The sequence below is a fragment of the Amblyraja radiata genome, chromosome 15 (assembly GCF_010909765.2).
Source record: "Amblyraja radiata isolate CabotCenter1 chromosome 15, sAmbRad1.1.pri, whole genome shotgun sequence".
NCBI classification, from domain to species: domain Eukaryota; kingdom Metazoa; phylum Chordata; class Chondrichthyes; order Rajiformes; family Rajidae; genus Amblyraja; species Amblyraja radiata.
In genome coordinates, this window is record NC_045970.1 from 35,704,399 (window position 1) to 35,726,572 (window position 22,174).

Genomic DNA, 22,174 nt, shown 5'->3' on the forward strand with positions numbered 1-22,174 from the left:
CGGCTAGTGCGTGGTGACGCGGACACGCACGGCGGAGGGGATCGAGTGACGCGGACACGCACGGCGGAGGGGGTCGAGTGACGCGGCCACGCACGGCGGAGGGGGTCGAGTGACGCGGCCACGCACGGCGGAGATGGTCGAGTGACGCGGACCCGCACGGCGGAGGGTGTTGAGTGACGCGGACACGCACGGCGGAGGGGGTCGAGTGACGCGGCCACGCACGGCGGAGGGGGTCGAGTGACGCGGCCACGCACGGCGGAGATGGTCGAGTGACGCGGACCCGCACGGCGGAGGGTGTTGAGTGACGCGGACACGCACGGCGGAGGGGGTCGAGTGACGCGGCCACGCACGGCGGAGGGGGTCGAGTGACGCGGCCACGCACGGCGGAGATGGTCGAGTGACGCGGACACGCGCGGCGGAGGGTGTTAAGTGACGCGGACACGCGCGGCGGAGGGTGTTAAGTGACGCACGCCGCCCTTCGTTTCCGGTCGGCGGTTGGCGGGGACATGACGGCACGCGGCACCGCCAGCCGCTTCCTCGGCAGCGTCCTCCACAACGGCCTGGGCCGCCACCTCTGTCAGCTCAAGCGGATCAGCATCGTGTTCAGCCGCCGCGCCCCGGGCAGCAGGGGGGTCAGGTCAGTGACAGGAAGGCGACGGCAGACCCTTCGGCCCGGCGTCTCCGTGCTAGCCCCGGAGTGCCCGCTGCCGCTTGTCTCCCCCCATCAGAACCCTGAACAACACAGGGACAGAACCTTCGGCCCGGCTCCTCCATGCTAGCCACCGGAACTTGTTACCTTCAGTACAATGCACAGGCTCTTCGGCCCGGCTCCTCCGTGCTAGCTCCGGGGGTGCCGGCCTCAGCACTGCACAGGAACAGGTCCTTCGGCCAGGATCCTCCATGCTAGCCCGATGTGCCCGCCTCAGCTCGTCCCCATCAGGACATAACACAGCACAGGAACAGGGCCCTTCAGCCCACCATGTCTGTGCTGACCCAGGTGCCAATGTAAACTGCACAGCTACCTGCACATGATCCATATCCCTCCATTCCCTGCATATCCATGTACCTATCTAAAAGCCTCTTAAATGCCACAATCGTATCCCCCTCCACCACCACCTTTCGCAGCGCATTCAGGGCACCTCTCATCTTGTAGCTATGCCCCCTAGTGTGGGACATTTCCACCTAGAGTAAAAGGGGCTGCCCTCCTGCGAATAAAGTCCGAGCCTGTCAAGTCCTAGTCTTAAACACCACTATCCTATCTGTCTCCACCACAGGCAAAGTATTCCAGACATCCACCACCCTCTGTATTAAAAAACAACTTACCCCACACTTCTCCTTTAAACTTTGCCTCTCTCAGTTTATATGCCCCCCCCCCCCCCCCCCCCCCCCAACAGTTAATCAGTTCCACAGTTTGCAATGATGTATCCCTCTCAGGCTCACATCTATCTATAGCCAACAGGGGAGGTACCAGGGAACCTCTTTGCCCGAGGTCATCTGTTGCCAGAACCGAATATCTTGTTTTTTTCTCTTCCAGTCAGTCTGAAGGAGGGTGTTAACTTGAAACATCCATTTTCTCCAGTAATGCTGCCAGACCCGCTGAGTTATACCATTTTGTGTCTTATCTGTTTTATACATCAGCATTTGCAGATCCTTTTTATGACATTTTTTCATTTAAATAGAATCTTAGAATCATACAGCGAGGAAACAGGCCCGTCGCCCCAACTTACCCACACCGACCAACATACCCCACCTTCACAGGTCCCATCTGACTGTGTTTGGCCCATATCCCTCCAAACCTATCCTATCTATGTACCTGTCCAAATATTTCTCAAACGTTGCGATAGTACCAGCCTCAACTACCGCCTCCGGCAGCTCGTTCTATACTACCACTGCGTGGAAAAAATCACCCCTCAGATTCCTGTTACATTTTTCCCCCTTCACTCTAAACCTATGTCTTCTGGTTCTTGACTCCCCTACTCTGGGCAAGAGACTGTGCTTCTATCCGATCTATTTAATATACCCACAATGCACAGGGTCTTTTACCCAATGTAGGGGAATCGAGAACCAGAGGACACAGGTTTAAGGTGATGGGGGAATGATTTAATAGGAACCTGAGGGGCAATTTTTTTAAACAAATGGTGGTAGGTATATGGAACAAGCTGCCGGAGGAGGTGGTTGAGGCATATACTATCACAGCAGATAAGAAACATATAGGCATGTACATGGATGAGATAGGTTAAGAGGGATTTGGGCCAAACGCAGGCAGGTGGGACTAGAGTAGATTGGGCGGCAGAGGCAAGTTGTTCCGAAGGGCCTGTTTTTACGCTGTATGACTGACTCATTTTCAGAAAATCAGTCCGAGTGCTTTCTTATAGAGAGATCTAGAATCTCCTCACAGGTGGTGAATATGACAATCTAGAACACTGTGCAAATCTGCAGTGTTAAGGGCCTTGTCACCTGGGTTGTGAGGTATGGTCTGAGAAGAGCTATTTTTGAAGAGTCCTCAAAGGCACTGATTTTTCACGGCAACTCTTCTGTTCTTGTCTTTGCTTCTCTTTCAATGCTTCTAAAATACATCCTTGTCTTTTGGCCCCTTGCAGAGAGTACATTGAAGAAGGCGTGATCGATTTTGCAAGGCAGAATCCTGGGATTGTGGTCTACGTCACTCAAAAGAAGTGCTACGTTCCAAAGCTGGTTGGGGAATACTGTGAGTAGCTGGAGCGCTGCTCCCAATCCCAAGTACACCGCGAACGGAAAATTGTTTATTCCCTGCGTTAGAAAATCAGAGGCTAAATTTATATGTTCATGTCATATGAGCAGAATAAGGCAATTTGGCCCATCGAGCCTACTCCACCATTCAATCACGGCTGATCTTTCTTTCCCTCTCAACCCCATTCCTGCCTTCTCTCCATAGCCCTTGCTAATCAAGAATCTGTCAATCTCTGACTTAAAAATACCCAAATGGCTAGGCTTCCACAGCTGTCTGTAGCAATGAGTTCCACAGATTCACTACCCTCTGACTAAAGAAATTCCTCCTCATCTTTCTAAAGGTGCAACCTTTTATTCTGAGGCTATGGCCTCTGGTTCAAGACTCTCCCACTAGTCCTCTCCACATACACCCTATCCAAGTCCTGCCCATAACACAAGTGAATGTTGGTTCAACTTAATCTGCCACCTTGCATTTCGGCCCTTTGATACTTCATGTCTCTTATCAAATGTAGGGCTTCTCTGCTGTCTAACAGCACAGTGAGATAGGTCATTCATGTGCCAGTATTTTGAAAAATGCCAATCAGTCTTAAAAGAAGACACAAAATCTGAGTAACTCAACAGGTCAAGCAGGAGACATGGATAAGTGGCGTTTCAGGTCAGGACCCTTCTTCAGATTGATTTTAGGAGTGGAGCAATAACGCTGGAAGGAAGGGGGGGGGGGGGTGCGTGGGGGGGAAAGCCTGGCAAGTGATGGGTGAATACAGGTGAGGGGATTTGATTGGCAGATGGGTGGACAAAGGCCAGAGAGATAAAAGAAGACAAAAGGGTGTAAGATAAAGAGAGCAGAGGAGTGAAATGTAAAGTTTGGGGGGGAATTAAGTGGAAGGGGATAGTGGTTGGATAAAAGAGGAGGGATAGTTATGTGGAAGTGGACTGGGGGAAAAAAGGGAGGGGTGGGGGATAGTGGGAGAAATAAGAAAAAAGAGGGAAGACATAGGAAGGGGGAGGATTAAGAAAAGCCAGCTTATTCTTTCTCCCTCATCACTCTAATTCACTTTCTCAATTCAGCCTTGGTGTAATTTTCACTGTGCAGCCAACTTCGCATTGCAGCCGTTTATGTAATGGAAATGCAACGTGCAGAATTCACAAATCAGAAAATCGTGATATGGATAGTTTTTCTGGGACTACAGTCTCTCTGCAGCTCTGGTGCTATCATTTCTTGCAGTGGTCTTGCAGTGCAGCTTTTGACCACAAGATGGTGCCTAAACCCAATATTAAATCTCAATGACATGTAGGCTGTGGGCCGAGCATCAAAAATGTGTCTAGAAATAGGATTTTGTGACCCAAGTCACCAAACTACATGAAATTTTCACATATTGTGTAAAAAAATGTATATAAATCACCCCTGAAACTCGATATGAAGAAGACTTGCACATTTTTATTAAATTAGAGAAAACCCGGAAAAATGTCGGGAATTTTTTAGTCCAATCAAAGCACGTTTAACATTGAGTTGTCTGCCAGTTGGCCAATCACGCGCTTTGTTTCAGGCTAGCACACAAAATGGCTGAGGGGGCTTCACAGACGCCTGTTTTACTGGAGATTCCGATTTGTTGTTCTGTGGAATAAATGTTGTGGAAACTTGCAGCAGGATAATTGTATTTAGTGGGAAAAGCATTAAAAAGGCTGAAGAAAGTGCTGCGAAGTGGATTAAAGTGCAAGAAAGCCTTCAAAGTCCCTGCTGATGTGCTGGAACACAAAGATGGCCCCCTGAATCAACTCTAACTAAAAGGTAAGATTAAAGTCTGAATTTATGAAAATCTATCTGTATGGACTTTAATTAATTTAATATAATGTGAATAAATTCATTCATTCATTCATTCCTTACTCATTCACTCACTCACTTACTCATTCATTCATTCATTCATGAAATTGAGGGCCTAAACTATAACAGTCAATTAAACATTACTCTACAACAAGCTGGCATTAGTGACAATAAGTCTTTAACAGCTAATCTCGGAGCTGCCTGCGAAAACTTACCGGGAAAAAGTGCTCCGATCGCGGGGCCTAGGTACTCGCGGTAAAGTGAAGCCGCGGTCTCAATTAATAAGCGGCCGATTCGCGATCGCGGAGCCGCGGATCATCTCGGCGGGGGGGGGGGGGGGGAGGCTGTACATAGTGATGTCTGTAGCAGTCGTTTTCAGACCCCGATAACGGGAGAAAAACGGAGGGATATCGATCGCTATTTACCGCGAGTACCTAGGTCCCGCGATCGGAGCACTTTTTCCCGGTAAGTTTTCGCAGGCAGCTCCGAGATTAGCTGCTAAAGACTTATTACTCTACTACAGGCTGGCATTAGTGACAATGTTTAATTGACTGTGTTATAGTTTAGGCCCTCAATTTCATGAATGAATGAATGAATTTATTCACATTATATTAAATTAATTAAAGTCCATACAGATAGATTTTCATAAATTCAGACTTTAATCTTACCTTTTAGTTAGAGTTGATTCAGGGGGCCATCTTTGTGTTCCAGCACATCAGCAGGGACTTTGAAGGCTTTCTTGCACTTTTCTTGCGTGCTTTGATTGGACTAAAAAATTCCCGACATTTTCTGGTTTTTCTCTAATTTAATTAAAAAAATGTGCAAGTCTTCTTCATATCGAGTTTCAGGGGTGATTTATATAAATATTTTTACACAATATGTGAAAATTTCATGTAGTTTGGTGACTTGGGGCACGAAACTGCAGAATAAAGCTCCTCGGACCACAGCCTAATGGTAAATGACTTTGAAATGGGCTGGGCAGGGTCCACTGTTACCACACGCCCACCCTAGCTGTTGTCCGAAACCAGTGTTGGTCTTCTTCTACACTTTCTTTCTGTCTGTAAACCACCGACTAACCTGCTCATAATTATTGTCCTGACCTAGTCACACTTCAAACATACTTCAGTCCTTGCTATAGGGCATACGGAAAAGGATATGCAAAATTGCCATGTAAATCTTTTTCAATGACACAGGAAACATGCCAGATCTATCTTTGTAAAACCACCCCTTGATAAGCTCAAAACCCAACGCCGTAACGCTGAAATGTTTACATATTCTAACTCACAATTTTCCCGACCACACCATTCTCAGGTTCACTTAAGATTTCATCCTATACTTCACAAGTTATTCGCGATTAAATCTTTAAAAATGCCAACTGTAACGAGATTTTTATTGTTAAAATCCTTCCTCCCAGCTTCCAACACACTTCAATACAAAGTTGCAACACAGTGAACTTTTCATCTCAATGAGATATCACAGCAAGTGCTTCAACAGGAGGGGGAGGACCAATTGGTATTGCAATTGGAACTGCTGCAGCAGGCAGGGGAGCTGCAATGTGATTTTTATTTTATATTCCACTGCTGAGGGAGGCGGGGGTGCTGGAATCTTATGTTCGGGAACGGATTCAGTTGCATTGGGGGAACGGTTGAGTGTTGGAATATTGCGTTGGGGAGCACACCGTTGGGTCTGCACTTGGTCTAGTAGTAAATAAAGAGTGTATATTGAGAAACTGCAGAGTAAAAAAAAATATTTTTTCATCACCAGCCTACAGGGAAGGAAATCTGCTGTTCCTACCTGGTGGCCTTTATGTTACCCCAGACCCACAAATATGTCTAGGGAGGAACTGCAGATGCTGGTTTAAACCAAAAACAGACACAAAAGGCTGGAGTAACGCAGCAGGTTACACTGGAGAAAAGGAATAGGGGGGTTGCACATAAGGTCATCGGGTCAAAGGGTGTGACGAAAGGAGCAGCTCAATCCATGTGGAGGACATGGCAGCTTCCGGCACACACTGTTAACACACGGAACGCGTACCTTCTTACCTGTTAAAAAACGCCAAAATTGTCATATTTTGTGCTATAAATATTTGTGGGTGCTGTCATTGAAAGCGGGAAGGTTTGCTCTGAACCTGACGTGTAAGCGGCCGAAGGAGCACATCCCTCGGGACAGTCCCCACACTCCCCCCCCCCCCCCCCCCCCCGGGTCAGCACTGTCTGGCGACGGCTGCCCTCCACCCCGTCTCCCTCTGTGCCGCACTGTCAAGGGGCTGTGGGTCGGCAGCGCCCACACACGGGGTCGGGGTGGAATGGGGCCGAGGTCGGAGCGGGGCCGAGGTCGGAGCGGGGCCAGGGTCGAGCGGGGCCGGGATCAAGCGGCTCCGAGGTCGGAGCGGGGCCGCGGCTCCAGGCAACGTCAGCTGTAGCAGAGTTGAGGACGGTCTACTCCCTCCGCCCACCCAGAATCACTGACTGCGCTGCATCGGCACCCCGACCTCTTCCTCACCCCCCCCCTCCCCCGACCTCTTCCTCCTCCCACCCCTGGCCGCGGGGATAGACGGCCTGGGGTCCGCGGGTGTGCAACCAGTCCGGATGCTGGGCTCGAAGAAGGGCCCGCTGTGCTGGCAGCCATAGTAAATGCTTACCTGCAGTTCACCGCGTGTCCTCCATTTGGCGTTGCATGGCAACAGTACAGGTCACGGGTCGTGACCTCGACTGCGTGCAACCTCCCTATAGGTAACGCTTCGGGTCGAGAACCTTCTTCACACTGAGAGTCAGGGAAAAAGGGGAATGAAAGATATTAATGGTACCAAGGAGAAATTAATGGAAGATATGTCGAAAGCAACGATAATCAAGAAAATATGGGGCACACAATAGGCCATTGTTGGCTGTGGGATAGGTGGTAACAAGTATACAGGGAGAGGAACTCGACAGGATGACAGTAAAACTAGTTCAACGACTAGGGTGGGGGAGGGACATAGAGGGAGGGGATGCAAGGGTTACTTGAAGAAATCAAAATACATACTACTGGATTGTAAGGTGCCCAATTATGTGGTTGACTCTTGATTGACACATCTCTCAAATGTCAAGCAGTAAATACCAAACTTACCATTGACACCCATATCCCACAAATCAAGCTTCCAAAAATGTTGTTCTTAATAATGTTTTACTTCAGTTTATTGGTACGTGTACCGAGGTGCAGTGAAAAACTTTTTGTTGTATGCTATCCAGTCAGCGGAAAGACCGTACATGATTACAATCAAGCCGTCCATAGTGTAAAGGTACAGGATAAAGGGAATAATGTTTAATACAAGATTAAGTTTGATTAAAGATAGTCCGAGGGTCTCCAATGAGGTAGATGGTAGCTCACGACTGCTCTCTAGTCAGGATGGTCAGCTTTAATAAATTTCTGAGCACCTATTTTTATTTATTGTCCATCCCTAATTTCCTATGAGTTGGGGAAGCTAGGGATAAACAATCACATCGGTGGGTTTGACTCAAATAAAGATTTGGTCTCTGAACCTTCCTTGGAGAGTATTCATGACCCAGATGTCAGGATTTATTTTGACAGTTCTGTAGATTCATGGGTTTCTGTTATTGACAGTGCCTCTCATTTCAAAGTTTAATTTTTTGAAGTTCATTTTCCCAGCTAAACTTCTGAATTAGTGTAGGTTAGAGAGACAGCATGGAAACAGGCCCTTCTGCCCATCGAGTCCACACTGACCAACGATCAACCGTACGCTGGTTTTATGTCATCCCAGTTTTGCATGATACGATACAATAAAACTTTATTCAACCCCAGAGGGAAATTGGTGTGCCAACAGTCACAACACACAACAAGGTACACGGAAACTTGAAATTAAAAGTGAAAACAAAAAGAAAAAGACAAGTGACTGTTGGCTGCCTGCCGTGTGCACAGTGCCTTCACTGGAACAAATGAACAAACAAACGCAGGCTTAACAGAGGATTCTAAACTAGCGTGCCCTCCCCCACACCGGGTCCCCATTTGTTCTCCCACCGTACCTCATGGCGGACTCCCCACGCTGGGTCCCCATTGTTCTTCATGGCAGTCCCCACAGGCCGGGTCCCCATCGTCTTCCCCTTCCCCTCCCGCTTGTTCATCGCAAGGCCCCACAACCGCCAACGCTGCTGCCGAGGTCCCACCACCGCCGTGGCACCAGCCAAGAGCTGACACACTAGGGGCAATTTACAGAAGCCAATTAACCTGCGAACCTGCACATCTTTTGAATGTGGAAAGAAACCGGGGCATCCAGAGAAAACCCACGCAGTCACAGGGAGATCATACAATCTCCATGCAGACATCACGTGAAGTCAGGATCGAACCCAGGCTCCTGGCACTAAGGCAGCAACTCTAGCGCTGCACCACCATGCCACTCTAGTAATCCAGCTGCCATTCCAGTAACAGTATTAAATGTACGATATAAGGGCTGGGGTTTTACTGGTGTCTACTCCAGTCTTGACAATACTTTTTCTTTTCAGGCCTTTACAATACAATCATCTTGCATCCATAACAATTCTTACTCCTGCAGCACATTGTAATTGGTGAGTGGAGAATTTGCCACTAGATGTCCTCAGTGAGTTTGTTCCTACACATTATTCCCTGATCTATTCACCTAACCTGTCTCTATCCCTTTGCAATCTTCCTGTGATTTCCTCACAATTGATTTTTACCTCCAATCTTTTGTCATTGTTAAATTTGGTTACATTGTACAACGACCTTTCACGCAAATCATTACTGTAGATTGTAAATAGCTGAGCTCCCTATGCAGCCAGCGGTAGAATGTGTATACAAGGAACTGCAGATGCTGATTTACAACAACAACAAAAGAGAAAGTGCTGGAGTAACCCAGTGGGTCAGACAGCAACTCTGGAGAACATGATTAGATGACTTTCCTTCTTCGGGATCCTTCTTCAGACTATGGTAGGGGAAGGGGGGGGCGGAAGAGGGGTGAAAGAAAGCACGAAGAGAGGGGCAGGCCAATGCTAGGCAGTTAAAAGGTTTATGTGGTACTGCAGATGTTGGTTTCCCAAAGAAAAACACAAAGTGCTGAAGGGTTACTATAAACTCATCCCCATCCCTTATCACATCTTATCTGGTCAATATTTATCCCTCCTTCCAGCTGTTATCAGGCTAAAGTGTGGTCCTGACCTCCCATCCACCTCCTTGGAGACCTTTGAACTACCTTTAATTGGACCGTATTAGGCTTTATTTTGCACTAGACGTTGTTTCCTTTATCCTGTATCTGTACACTGTGGATGGCCTGATTATAATCATGAATAATCTTCTTTGACTGCATGGTACACAAACCTCGGTACACGTGACAACGATGCACTGATGTACAGTGAAAAGCATTTTGTTGCGTGCTATTCGGTCAGCGAGAAGACTACATGATTACAATCAAGACGTTCGCAATGCACATATAACGGTTTAACCTGTAGATGGGAGGTCAGCACCGATCCCTCGGTGAGAGGTTCAGTTAGCTGATAACAACTGGGAAGTTGTTATCAGCTAACTGTGTCTTGTGGTCTTACTTTGGATCCTTTGTCAGTCATTTATATAAATTGAAAGAAGGTGGAGCCCCAGCACTGATCCCTGGGGTACACCACTCATTTCATCTTGCCAGTCTCTGTTACCCATTTGCCAGCCAAACCTCCATGCTGATATACATCAGGAGTTTTTTTATTTTATGCAGTAAATCCTGTTGCACCTTATCAAATACCTCCTGAACATTCTGCTTTCGCTTCAGCCACATCACATGTCACTTCTTAAATTGGTAAAATATGATTTCCCTTTCACAAACCATGATCCAGCATCTGCACTTCCTTCTGTCACCATGGTGATTTTGGTCTGAATACCGTGAATTTTTTCTAAGAGCCCTGCTGCAAAATTTTTAGTAATAACTTCTGACATTTTCCATGTCATAAATGTTAAGTTCTCTCCCTCCCTCTCTCTTGAATTTTCTAAAATTAAAACCAATGTTTCAACATAGTACAAACAAGGAAATGCAGTTGCTAGTTTACAAAGAAAGACACAAAGTGCTGGAGTGACTCAGCAGGTCAGGCAGTATATGGATAGGTGATGTTTCTATACATATCCCTTGACCATGACCCCACTGACGAACATCTAGCCTTTATCTCCCAGACTGTGTCTGATCTCATTGCCTCTGGCGATCTCACCTCCACAGCCTCCAACCTTATCGTTCACCAGCCCTCCACTGCCCGGTTCTATCTCCTCGCCAAAATCCACAAACAGGACTTCCCTGGCACACCAATTGTTTCTGCCTGTTCCTGCCCCACGAAAATCCTCTCCACATACCTTGTTTTCATTCTAACCCCCTTGTCCAGTCCCTCCCACCTCCATCCAAGACACCACACACTCTTCAACAAAAGAGCCCGAAGAAGGGGTTCCGACCCAAAGCATCACTTATCCATGTTCTCCGGGGATGTTGCCTGACCCACTGAACAACCCCCGATCCGTGCGATTATTGCCATACATTAAGACCATCCTCGATTATGTATCCCATGGATGGAAATAGCCCACTGCTTCCATATGCAATAGTCACCAGATTTTGGTGCCATTTTACCCAGTCCAAGCTGCAACTGGCCATAACGGCCCTTTACAGCCATCATTTCATTCAGATTGCCAGCGAGGCAACCTTTTTCTTCTCTCCAGGCATTCAGCTTTCGTGCCATGGGTGGGTACCTCCCGCAGCCGACCTTGAAAGCATGGAAGGTTAGACGCCCTCCGGTTCTCCTACCAGCCCTTTATCCAGCGTCCGCCAGTTTTCCTCCTGGGCCCTCGAGGTGTATGACCAGTGCCAGCACGGGTCAGGAACATTGGGTGTCCACAGTGGGGTAGATTTTTAGTTTAGTTTAGACTAAAATGTCCTTCAACCCACCAAGTCCGAGCCGACCAGCAATCCCCATGCACACAAGCGCTACCCTACACACTATGGACAATTTACTATTTTTACCAGAGCCAATTAACTACAAACTTGTACGTCTTTGAAGTGTGGGAGGAAACCCACATGGTCTCGGAGTGAACATACATACAAACTCCGTACAGACAGCACCCAATGTCAGGATAGAACCTGAGTCTCTGGCGCTGTAAGGGAACAACTCTACTGCTGCCCATGCGTGACAGTGCCAGCTTGGGTCAGGAACACTAGTGTGAACAGTGTGAACCATATGCAGCCAGAGTCTGAAGTGCTTGTGTACCACAGCAAGGTTTGACGACCTGAGGAACCATAAGCTGAAACATGACTTGGAGCTGCTAATATCAATAGAGAGGTTGACTGCTGAATGCCATTGCATCCTTCATGCCATGATCAGTGGCCTTGGTGTTAGCCCCGTGTCCAGTTATCTACAGTGTGTCCATGCCCATATTCTTGTGATTAACGCGTACAGTATTCTGTAGCTACAGCATGTTTCCTCTGTATAGAGGCTGATGCCTTTGTCATCTGATACCGACAGAGTACAGAAGCTTGTCAGAATTTGCTTTCCCCATGCCAGGCAAATCATAAATATCATTTAGTAAAGGTGTGTAGAGACATGCCGAGTGGGGCGGGTCTTGGAGCTGCTTTGGTAAACTTACCACAAAGCCAGACAGGTCGTTCACGGGATTGGTTTCAGCTGGCTCGGCTGCAAGTTTCTTTACCGGTGCCAAGCAGAGAGTTGTCAGTTTTGAAGTGCAAAGCAGTTGAATCGGACTACTGCTTCTTCATCTGCTCCCTATCTGGTGAGCTGTCAGATGCTTAGAGAGCTTCCAGCTTTGCACAAATCAACCGTTTCTTGAAAGAGTTGCAAGAACTGCATTATGCACAAGAATTGAAGAAAGGTGTAGAGTAGAAGTGAGAAAGCATGAAGAGGAGAAAGCATGGCCAAGGATTTTATAAATTTGACTTCTTTCTCATCATAGGCTGCTTTTTCCATGAACTTTTCTAACTCTCCCATCTTCCCTCTCATTTTATCCTTTAAATCCTTTTCTTTCATCACACCTCCTGATTTTAACTCAGTTTCTCTAGAATGAATTAGACTTTAGAGCTACAGTGCGAAAACAGGCCTTTTGTCTCACCGAGTTGACGCCGACCACTATTCCTGCACTCTGGGGATAATTTACAATTTATTTTTACCAAAGCCAATTAACCTATAAAACTCTACAGCTTTGGAGTGTGGGAGGAAACCAGAGCATCCAGAGAAGACCCACACGGTCACAGGGAGAACGTACAACTCCATACAGACAGCATCCATAGTCAGGATCGAACCCGGATCGCTGATGCTGTAAGGCAGCAGCTCTACTGCTGCACCACTGTGCTGTCGCTTAAGATCTTTGTGCTGCTATACATGTGCATCAAATTGCAATTGGAACAGGAATTTTGTCTTATTGAGATGTTTAAAATTCACCATTCTTCAGGCACAGATCTGGGGCTCTCGGTCTGTTTTCCTTGGTTCCACAAGGGGGCAGCAAGTCACCAAACAAGGATATAAGAACACTTAACTATCTTTTAAATATCTCAATTAAATAACTGAGGCACAAGGAACTGCCGATTCTGATTTAGAAAAAATAATACACAAACTGTTGGAGTAACTCAGCAGGGCAGGCCGCATCTCTGGAGAACACGGACAGGTGATGTTTCGGGTCTGAACCAGAAACGTCACCTATCCATGTCCTCCACAGATGCTGCTTGACCAGTTGCGTTACTCCAGCACTTTGTCTTTTTTTAAATAAAATAATGTTTCAGATCAAATCTGTGCAATTTGTTCTAGAGAAGCACTAGGATTTAAGGAAGGATCAAATGAGAGGGAATATGGAAGACTTGGAGGAGTTTAGGGTAAACAGCAGCCTACGATGAGGAAAGAGAAGACAGATTTATTTGTAAAAAACATTGAAGCCTGAGGGAGAGAGGGAAATCGAGCTGATATGGCATTGGTATGGGTGCTGAAAGATCAGCTACAACCCTACTTAATGCAAAGCAGGCCCGAGAGGCCGAATGACCTGCCCCTGTTTATTGCATTCTGCTGAGAGATTGGACTGGGGTTGCAGCAGGTTAGAGATAGCAAGGTGTCAGGCCACTGGGAGATTTAAAATGAAGGCCTCTAAAGAACACCTGAATAGCAGTCTAGTGAGCACCAGCATCAGTCAAGGCTGAATTTGGAGTTGTAAGTGTTTGTTGACAGGTGTAAATTGGCCTTGGGCACATTTCGTGTCGTTAGGCCTGAAGAGTAGCATTGTGATCCTTAGCTAGTACGTGTTCCCCTTGTCAAAAATTAACAAAGTTGAATTACAAAAGGACAGAAGGTGCTCGAGCAACTCAGCGGGTCAGGCAGCATCTCTGGAGAACGTTGATAGGTGGCATTTCGGGTCGAGTCCCTTCCTCAGACTGATTGTAGAGAGAGAGAAGAAAGCGGGAAAGGGAAGAGCTCTACAAGATGGCTTCTAAGAGTAGCTTGTGGTCGGACCCATTAAGGAAGAGGCGAAGGCAGACACAAAATGCTGGAGTAATTCAGCGGGTCAGGGAGCATACATGGATAGGTGATGTTTCAGATCGAGACCCTATTCAAAGAAGCAATTCTCGATTTGATGCTGTGCAATGAACCAGACTTGATTAGAGAGCTCAAGGTGAAGGAGCCCCTATGTGGCAATGATTACTCCACAACCCCCTCTTCCCCCCCCACCCACAATGTTTGAAGAAGGATCTTAATCCGAAACGTCACCCATCCATGTTCTCCAGAGTTATTGCCTGACACACTGAGTTACTCCAGCACTTTTTGTGCATTAACCAGCATCTTCACCAACAAAGTTGAACCGTTGGAGAAGGTGGAGATAAAACTTGACATACACACCTGGTCACATGGTGGATAGACTCACCACGGAACTGCAATGTTGTCCTGGCAGTGGAGAGGGGAAGGGCAGAATTAAAGAACCATTTCACGTTAAGCACACATCTTGATCAGCCGACAAGAAATCACAACCGCAGCTCAATCTTTATTGCAAGGCAGGCTATTGTTATCTCATTTTCAGGCAGAATTTCTTTATAGACAATAATCAGCGGTAGAGTTGCTGCCTTACATCATCAGAGACCCAAGTTCGATCCTAGGTGCTGGTCTGCATAGAGTTTGTACGTTCTCCCTGTGACCACATGGGTTTTCTCCGGGTGCTCTGGTTTCCTTCCACACTACAAAGACGTACAGGTTTGCAGGTTAATTTACCTCTGTAACTTGTACATTTTCCCTCGTGAGTAGGATCGTGCTGGTTTACGGGGTGAATTTAAAAATTGTGTTTTATTATCTCCATCTGATGAGATATCGTGATTTAATATTTCAATACTGCATTCCAAAGGCAGAATCTCCAACAATGTATCGCTCCTTCACTACAGCTCCAGAGCATTAACCTAAATGTTGTGCTTGAAAGACACTCGAACTGATGGCTTTCTGACTCGTGATGCCAGGATCGGTGGCACAGTGGCACAGAGCCACTGCCTCTCAGCGCCAGACACCCGGCTTTGATCCTGATCTCGGGTGCTATCTGTGATAAGTTTGTACGTTCTCTTTGTGCTGTGGTTTCCTCCCTCATCCCAGACATGTGGGTTTGTGGGTTAATTGGCCTCTGAAAATTGCCCTTAAAATGTGTAAGGGAGTGGATGAGATAGTGGGATAAAGTAGAAGCAGTTGATGGTCGGTGTGGGCTTGATGGGCCAAACTAATCTCCAGTAGTGGCCTCACCAGTGCTTTGTACAGGTTCAATATAACATCCTTGCATATGTAATCGTTCTGTGATCTGCAAGTGTAGGAGACAAACTCAGTAAATTGCACAGCTTAAACATGCATGTACGCTCAGACCTTAAATAAAAATGGGGAAAAGGGGACATATTTTACCCAGATTATAACAAAGTTCAATCTTAATAGATAAAATTTGTGCTAGATAATTTAAACAAAATCATCGCAAACCACAGCGTTACCTAAAATCATAAAATAAATGAACAACATAAGGAGGCATTGTAATGCTGCCGTTTCTGGAATAAAATGCTTGTAGCAGCTGGGTGAGAAAAGGTTAAGTAAGCATCGGAATATTCTTTGCAGGTTTGATGACGCGTTTGTCGTGATATGGTTACAAAGACACGGGCACATTGGCCTCTCCGTTCTCATCAGTCAAAGAAGCTCCTGAGCTGCTGCGACTCAAACACTGATGCTTTGGTGAGCAGTGCCAGAGCCAGCTGCTAATTTTGGACACAAGCACTTTATTTTCAGAAGCAACCCAATAATTGGCAGCCCTGGATGAAGTACTTCATCCCCATCAAAACCTTCTAGGGGTATAAAAGAGGCAGTCAGTTTAAAGAAAAATATGTACATGCTCAAACACACACACACACACACACATAAAACAGAAATATCATGTGTGCATGCGCACGCGCACACTCACACACTAGAGTTACAGCATGAAAACATGCCCTTTGGCCTACTGAGTCCGTGCCAACCTGTGATTACCCCCCCCCCCCCCATAGACTATTGTACACACTAGGGACAATTTACCATTCTTATCAAAGCCAATTAACCTACAAACCTTACCACTTTGGAGTGTTGGAAGAAACCGGAGCTCCTGGAAAAATCCCACGCCAAGGAGATTGGACACTGGGCTAGTCCCATTTGCATGCATTTGACATCGGAATGGGTATAATTGTCCTTTTTTCCCAGTCTGAAGACAGGTCGCGACCTATCCAAGTTCTCCAGAGAAACTGCCTGACTCGCTGAGTTATTCTGGCTCTTTGTGTTTTTTTCAGTAAAACTAAGCAGGTTGGGCAGCATCAATGGACAATTGTTTCATATCAATGGAAATGTAAGAGATTTAACAGCTTGCAAGAATTAGCATGGGTAAAAGAAGTTGTGGGAAAGGAAAGACATAATGGGAATAGATGGAGTAAGATGAGGCCATTTTCTTGCAGATTGTACAGCAAGTTGGATGGGTCAAATGGCCATTTTGTTATGTAAAGGAGAGTAGAGAGCTGTGATTAACTGTACTAAGTTGTATTACTGTAGACTTTTCAGAAATCTGACTCGCCTCATTTAAATGTATTGATAATTCAGCAGCGCCCTCTATTTATTTTAAACGTATAAACATGTAAATATTTAGTTTCCTGTCCCATCTTGTTGCAGTGAATGGAGCAGTGAAAGAAGAGCCTTTAAACGCCAAGACCCCACAGGAGATTTCCCAGCTCATTCAGAAAATGGTCGCCGAGTCAGGTCTGGACAAAATCCGTATCCGCAAGCCGTTTCACACCGACAGCCCGAGCATTCAGGGTCAATGGAACCCCTTTGTCAACAAGCCCAGTGCCCTGAATGTGCAAGAGTTCAAGAAAGACTGAGAGGTCCATCCCATCGTCGGAAACAGAGTTGACATATTCTGTTTTTTCCTGTTTAAATGAAGCAAAACATCCCTCCCTCCCCAATGTATTGAGCAGCAGGTGATTGCAAATGGGTTGTGATGACAAGAAAACCTCCTGCCACTCCTCTGCACACTCAGGGGCAATATACATACTAAACGGTACAATTTTGGGATGTGGGGAGCACGGAGGAAACCCACACAGTGATGGGGGAGATATGTAAGTGTTACACCAACAGCACTGGAGGTCTGCATTGAACCAGGGTCGCTAGAGCCGAAGGGCAGCAGCTCCACTGGCTGTATCACTTTACAGGAATAATTGTGTAATCATTCAATACTTGTTCTGAATAGTTCATCTAAACATGTTTATTTGCATCTCAGACGCTTCACCTCCAACTCATTAGCGCAATGTTGTCAATAAATACTTTTTTTTTCAAAAGCCAGCTTTACAGTCTATCTTGTGCACTTTACAATCAATGATTGTGTAGGAAGGAACTGTAGATTCTGGTTTATATCAAAGATAGACACAAAATGCTGGGGTCACTCAGCAGGTCAGGCAGCATCTCTAGAAAAAAAAGAATAGGTGACAATAGGAGATCCTTCTTCAATCGATCCGCTGAGCTACTCCAGCATTTTATGTCTGTCTTCAGCTTCTGCAGTTCCTTCCTACACTCTCTCTACTTGTGTTGCCACTTTAACACTATCTACCTTTGTTGACACTTTTGGGAAGTAATGGACGAACCCAAAGACCTATCTACATCAACACCGTTAAGGATCATACTGTTTATTGTATATTTTCCTTTCCTCTTACATTCAACCTCCCAAAGTGCAACACCTTGCACTTGCTCAAATGAACCTCCATTCACACTTGTTCGAATTAAACGCCACACTTGCTCAGATTAGACCCATAAACTACCTGTAAATGCAGCCAGTTACTTAACTAATTGACCACACAGGTCCCAAGAAAAGCCTGAAATCCGATTTTATTGCCTCACAAAGCTGCCTTCAGTTACATTCCAGAACCTACCAAGGTGCAGAAATCAGCAAGCCAGCTTCAAAGGTAAATAATTGGTATTCCTGCCGTGCCCTGGCGACGCTGATGTCATTAATTAACATTTGAAAGGTCAGTTCACTTCAGCGACTGTCAACGTTTCAATAACCTTTCCCTGCCCTTATTCTCTCCCAGTTCAATGTTTTGAAGAGTTTAGAGTTGTGTCATAAGATCCTGCTCCAGGCACTGAGATAGTACTGGCAACCTGCCAATTACAAACTGCAGTGTCAGGTTGGACAGGCAGTGGAAGATTCACTTCCTAGCGCAGGCGGCACCCCGGGGATCAGGGGGCTGCGGCCTGTTGGGGGGGAGCCGCTGTCGAACCCAGCCCTGCTCATTCCCGAAGACCTGAGGGGCCACCGGTGATGACGGACTTAGGGCCGCGCGGAGAGGCAGTCATGATGCACTGCCGTGAACAAAGGGACCCGGCAGGGCAGTCGGACCAAGGATGGGCTGCAGAGAGGTGGTCAGACCAAGGGTGGGCCACAGAGAGGTGGTCAGACCAAGGGCGGGCACACAGAGATGCAATCGGGCCGCACGGCTGAGAACGAAGAGGAACCCAGCAGAGGAGGGGGCATCGAGAACGAAGAGGTACCAACATGGCTAATGAGAGTACTTTCTCAACGCCAGAAATGTAGCAAATCTTTGTATACTTGGGGTATTGTATGCAAAGCAAAGAATTTCACCTAGGTACATGTGACAATAAAGTATTGAATCATTTTCCGGGAGCGCTGAGACAGTCTGGTGTACACACATACACACACAATGCAGCATCGATAATTATGTTCCAAGTGACAAACTATTCTCCTGCAGATGTAATCGTCTTGACTTGTTTACCAACAAATGCTGATTGACAGGAAAAGACCTACCAACCCATCCCGTCTGACCTGTTGCAGCAGTCTAGCCCACGTGATGAGCATCGGACAGTATTACTGCAAGACATCGCGGAGATGGCACATCTTCCACACCCCAAAGACGTACAGGTTAATTGGCTTTGATAAAATTGTAAATAGTGGCACAGCGATAAGTTGCTGCCTTACAGCGGCAGAGACCTGGGTTCGAACCTGAATACTGTACCACCTTACACTCCCCAACCCACAAACTGCCTCCGCCCCTCCAAAATGCCTGTGATTTTGATTCTCCACTGGAGTATCACATGGGGTACACAGGATTCTCAGGAGACTGCAGATGCTGAAATCTTCAGCTAAACACAAATTGCTGAAGGAACTCAGCAGATCATGCGGCATTTGGGGAGGGAATGGACAGGCGATGTGCTTATTTTATATGTGACAATAAAGCACCATTGAACCATCCTCTTCCTTCAGTATACTTAGTTTTCCCCCTCTGCTGTAGTGGTTGGAGCCCTCACCTGTGTCCCTTTAGAGATGCTGCGTGGAAACAGACCCTTCGTCCCACCGAGACCATGCCAGCCAGTGATCACCCTGACACTAACACTACCCTACATACTAAGAGCAATTTACAATTTTTACCAAAGCCAATAACCTATAAACCTGTGTACTGAGTATTATCTGATCTGATTGGATAGCACGCAAAACAAAGCTTCTCACTCGACCTCGGTACACGTGACAGTAATAAACCTGAACTCTCAACTTATTTCTGTGCCGTACATTCAACCTACTTTAAAATCTGGCCTGAAGTTACACCCTCAAGCTGACTTCTTATTTCTTTAACATCGTGGAGCTTGCTGTCCCTTGGCTAGGGATCGACTTCGGGAGATCCAGGCCGCAGCAGATTCGACCGCCCCGACTGCAGATGGTTCGATCGCCCCGACTGCAGATGGTTCGACTGCCCCGACTGCGGTGGTTCGACTGCCCCGACTGCGGGAGAATAAAGAGTGAAGAAGATTAGACTTTATTGCCTTCCATCACAGTGAGGAATGTGGGGAATCTGCTGTGGTGGATATTTGTGTTAACTTTTATGTAGTTGTGTGTCTTATTGCTTTTTATAGTATGACTATGGTAAATTGAGTTACCAACCACTACAGCAGAGGGGGAAAACTATGTATACTGAAGGAAGAGGATGGTTCAATGGTGCTTTAATGTCACATATAAAATAAGCACATCGCCTGTCCATTCCCTCCCCAAATGCCGCATGATCTGCTGAGTTCCTTCAGCAATTTGTGTTTAGCTGAAGATTTCAGCATCTGCAGTCTCCTGAGAATCCTGTGTACCTTAATTGGTACACATGACAAAATACTTTTGAACCTTTTGTTTTAGTTATTACGACACTTACTCATGGTAGTTTCATTCTGGCTCTTTTTACATACCAATGAAACAAAACATCTTTTATTATTGTTTTTAACCTTCTGCTTTCCTACTGTTGTGAGATGAAAGGGACTAGGTGCTTTCAGGTAAAAGGTGTGACAAGGATAAACTGAAAGGTCTGTTTGGATGGTTCATGTGACCCACGCTATTTTAAACTACAAAACAATTTAAAGAGGAATCACCCTATTGATTCATCACAAAGGGCGTCAGAGGTGAATATTTGCCTTCAAGGTGCTGCCACTTTTGCCGTGTAGGTGAACTCGGCATCAGGTGCTTGTTGCGAAAACCTACAAGCGGTGAATGAAGCAAACAACTCGGAAACTCGCAGAGAACCGCAGATGCCACAAATCGGGCATCGAAACTGAAAATTCTGGAAATACTCAGCAGGCATCAAATACACAGAACCTTCAGGTTCCTGGGCGTTAACATCTCGGATGACCCGTCTTACGTCCACATTATAGATGTAATCGCAAAGAAGGCCAGCCAGTGTCTATACTTTCGTAGTAGTTTAGAGAAATTTGGCAAACTTCTACAGATGCTGTCGAGAAAGTAAGACATATGGTGCTAGGGTAACTCAGGGGGTCATAGAGTCATACAGTGTGGAAACAGGCCCTTCAGCCCAACTTGCCCACGCTGGTCAACATGCCCCAACTACACTTGTCCCATCTGCCTGCAATTGGCACCTATCCCTCTAAACTTATCCTATCCGTGTACTTATCCAAATCTTTTTTAAACGTGGTATTTAGTACCTACCTCAACTACCTTGTCCGGATTGTTCCATATACCTACTACCCTTTGTGTGAAAAAGTTACCTGTTGGATTCCTATTAAATCCTTCCCCCCTCAACTTAAACCTACGATATGTCTTCTGGCTTTTTGATTCCCCAAAAGACTCAGTGCATTTACCCAATCTATTCCTCTCATGATCTTATACACCTCTATATGATTGCCCCTCATCCTCCTGTGCTCCAAGGAATAGAGCTCTAGCCTGCTCAACCTCTCATTATAGCTCAGTCCCTCTAGTCCTGGCTACAACCTCATAAATCTTCTCTGCACCGTTCAATCACAACAAACAGCATCTCTGGGGAACATGGATAGGTGACGTTTCGTGTCGGGACACACCTGAAGATCCACCTCTGCCCCACCTGGACTAGACTGGACTGGATTTCTCCCCCTCCACCTACATACCTTCCTCTGGCTTCACAAGTCGTAACTCTTCAATCCTTTTGTGTCACACCTTCTGTTTTTTCATCTCTGGCATTTGTCCAACTATCTGACCATCAAAAACCTAACTTGCCTGAGTTCACCTATTACCTGCCATGCTCTGTCCTGCCCCTCCTTTAGAACTAGGAGCTCAGAACTAGAGTATGGCATTCAGGGCTGAAAGGAGGAGAATTGTCTCCACTTAGGTGGCCGTGGATCTTAAGAAGTCTCTACCTTAGAAGCCTTTATTGAGTTCATCCGGAACAAACATTGATAGGTTTAGAGTCATGCAGCACGCAAACTGGCCCTTCAGCCTCCATGTTGCCCAAGATATCCCATCTACTCTAGTTCCACCTGGCTGTGTTTAGCCCATATTCCTCTAAACCTTTCCTATCCATGTAACCTATCCGAATTTATTTTACTTGTTGTGAGAAGACCTGCCTCAGCTAACTCCTCTGCCAGTTCGTATACCCACCACTCTTTCTGTTAAAGTCATTCCTCAGGTTGCTATTAAAACTTTCCCCTCTCAACTTAAGTCTATGTCCTTTTGTTCTTGATTCTCCTATTTCTGGACATTTCATGAGGATAGTGCAGGGTAATGGTGTTTGAGGTGAAAGATCAGCCATGATCTTTATGCAAGGCATGGCTTTCTTTTGTTCTTATTTGTTATATTTTTAGGGTCATTTGAAACAGGGAAGGCTGGTAATCTGTA

The 22,174-nt window shown here is 46.3% G+C and overlaps 1 protein-coding gene across 1 annotated transcript; it reads left to right on the forward strand.

Annotated features, from left to right (window-relative positions):
* Window positions 1-426: 426 nt before the first annotated feature.
* On the forward strand, window positions 427-17,363 carry mrpl43 (mitochondrial ribosomal protein L43). The gene is made up of 3 exons (XM_033034025.1): window positions 427-637; window positions 2,601-2,707; window positions 16,699-17,363. The coding sequence occupies exons 1-3, from the start codon at window positions 507-509 to the stop codon at window positions 16,905-16,907; spliced, it is 447 nt and encodes a 148-aa protein (XP_032889916.1). The 5' UTR covers window positions 427-506; the 3' UTR covers window positions 16,908-17,363.
* Window positions 17,364-22,174: the final 4,811 nt, after the last annotated feature.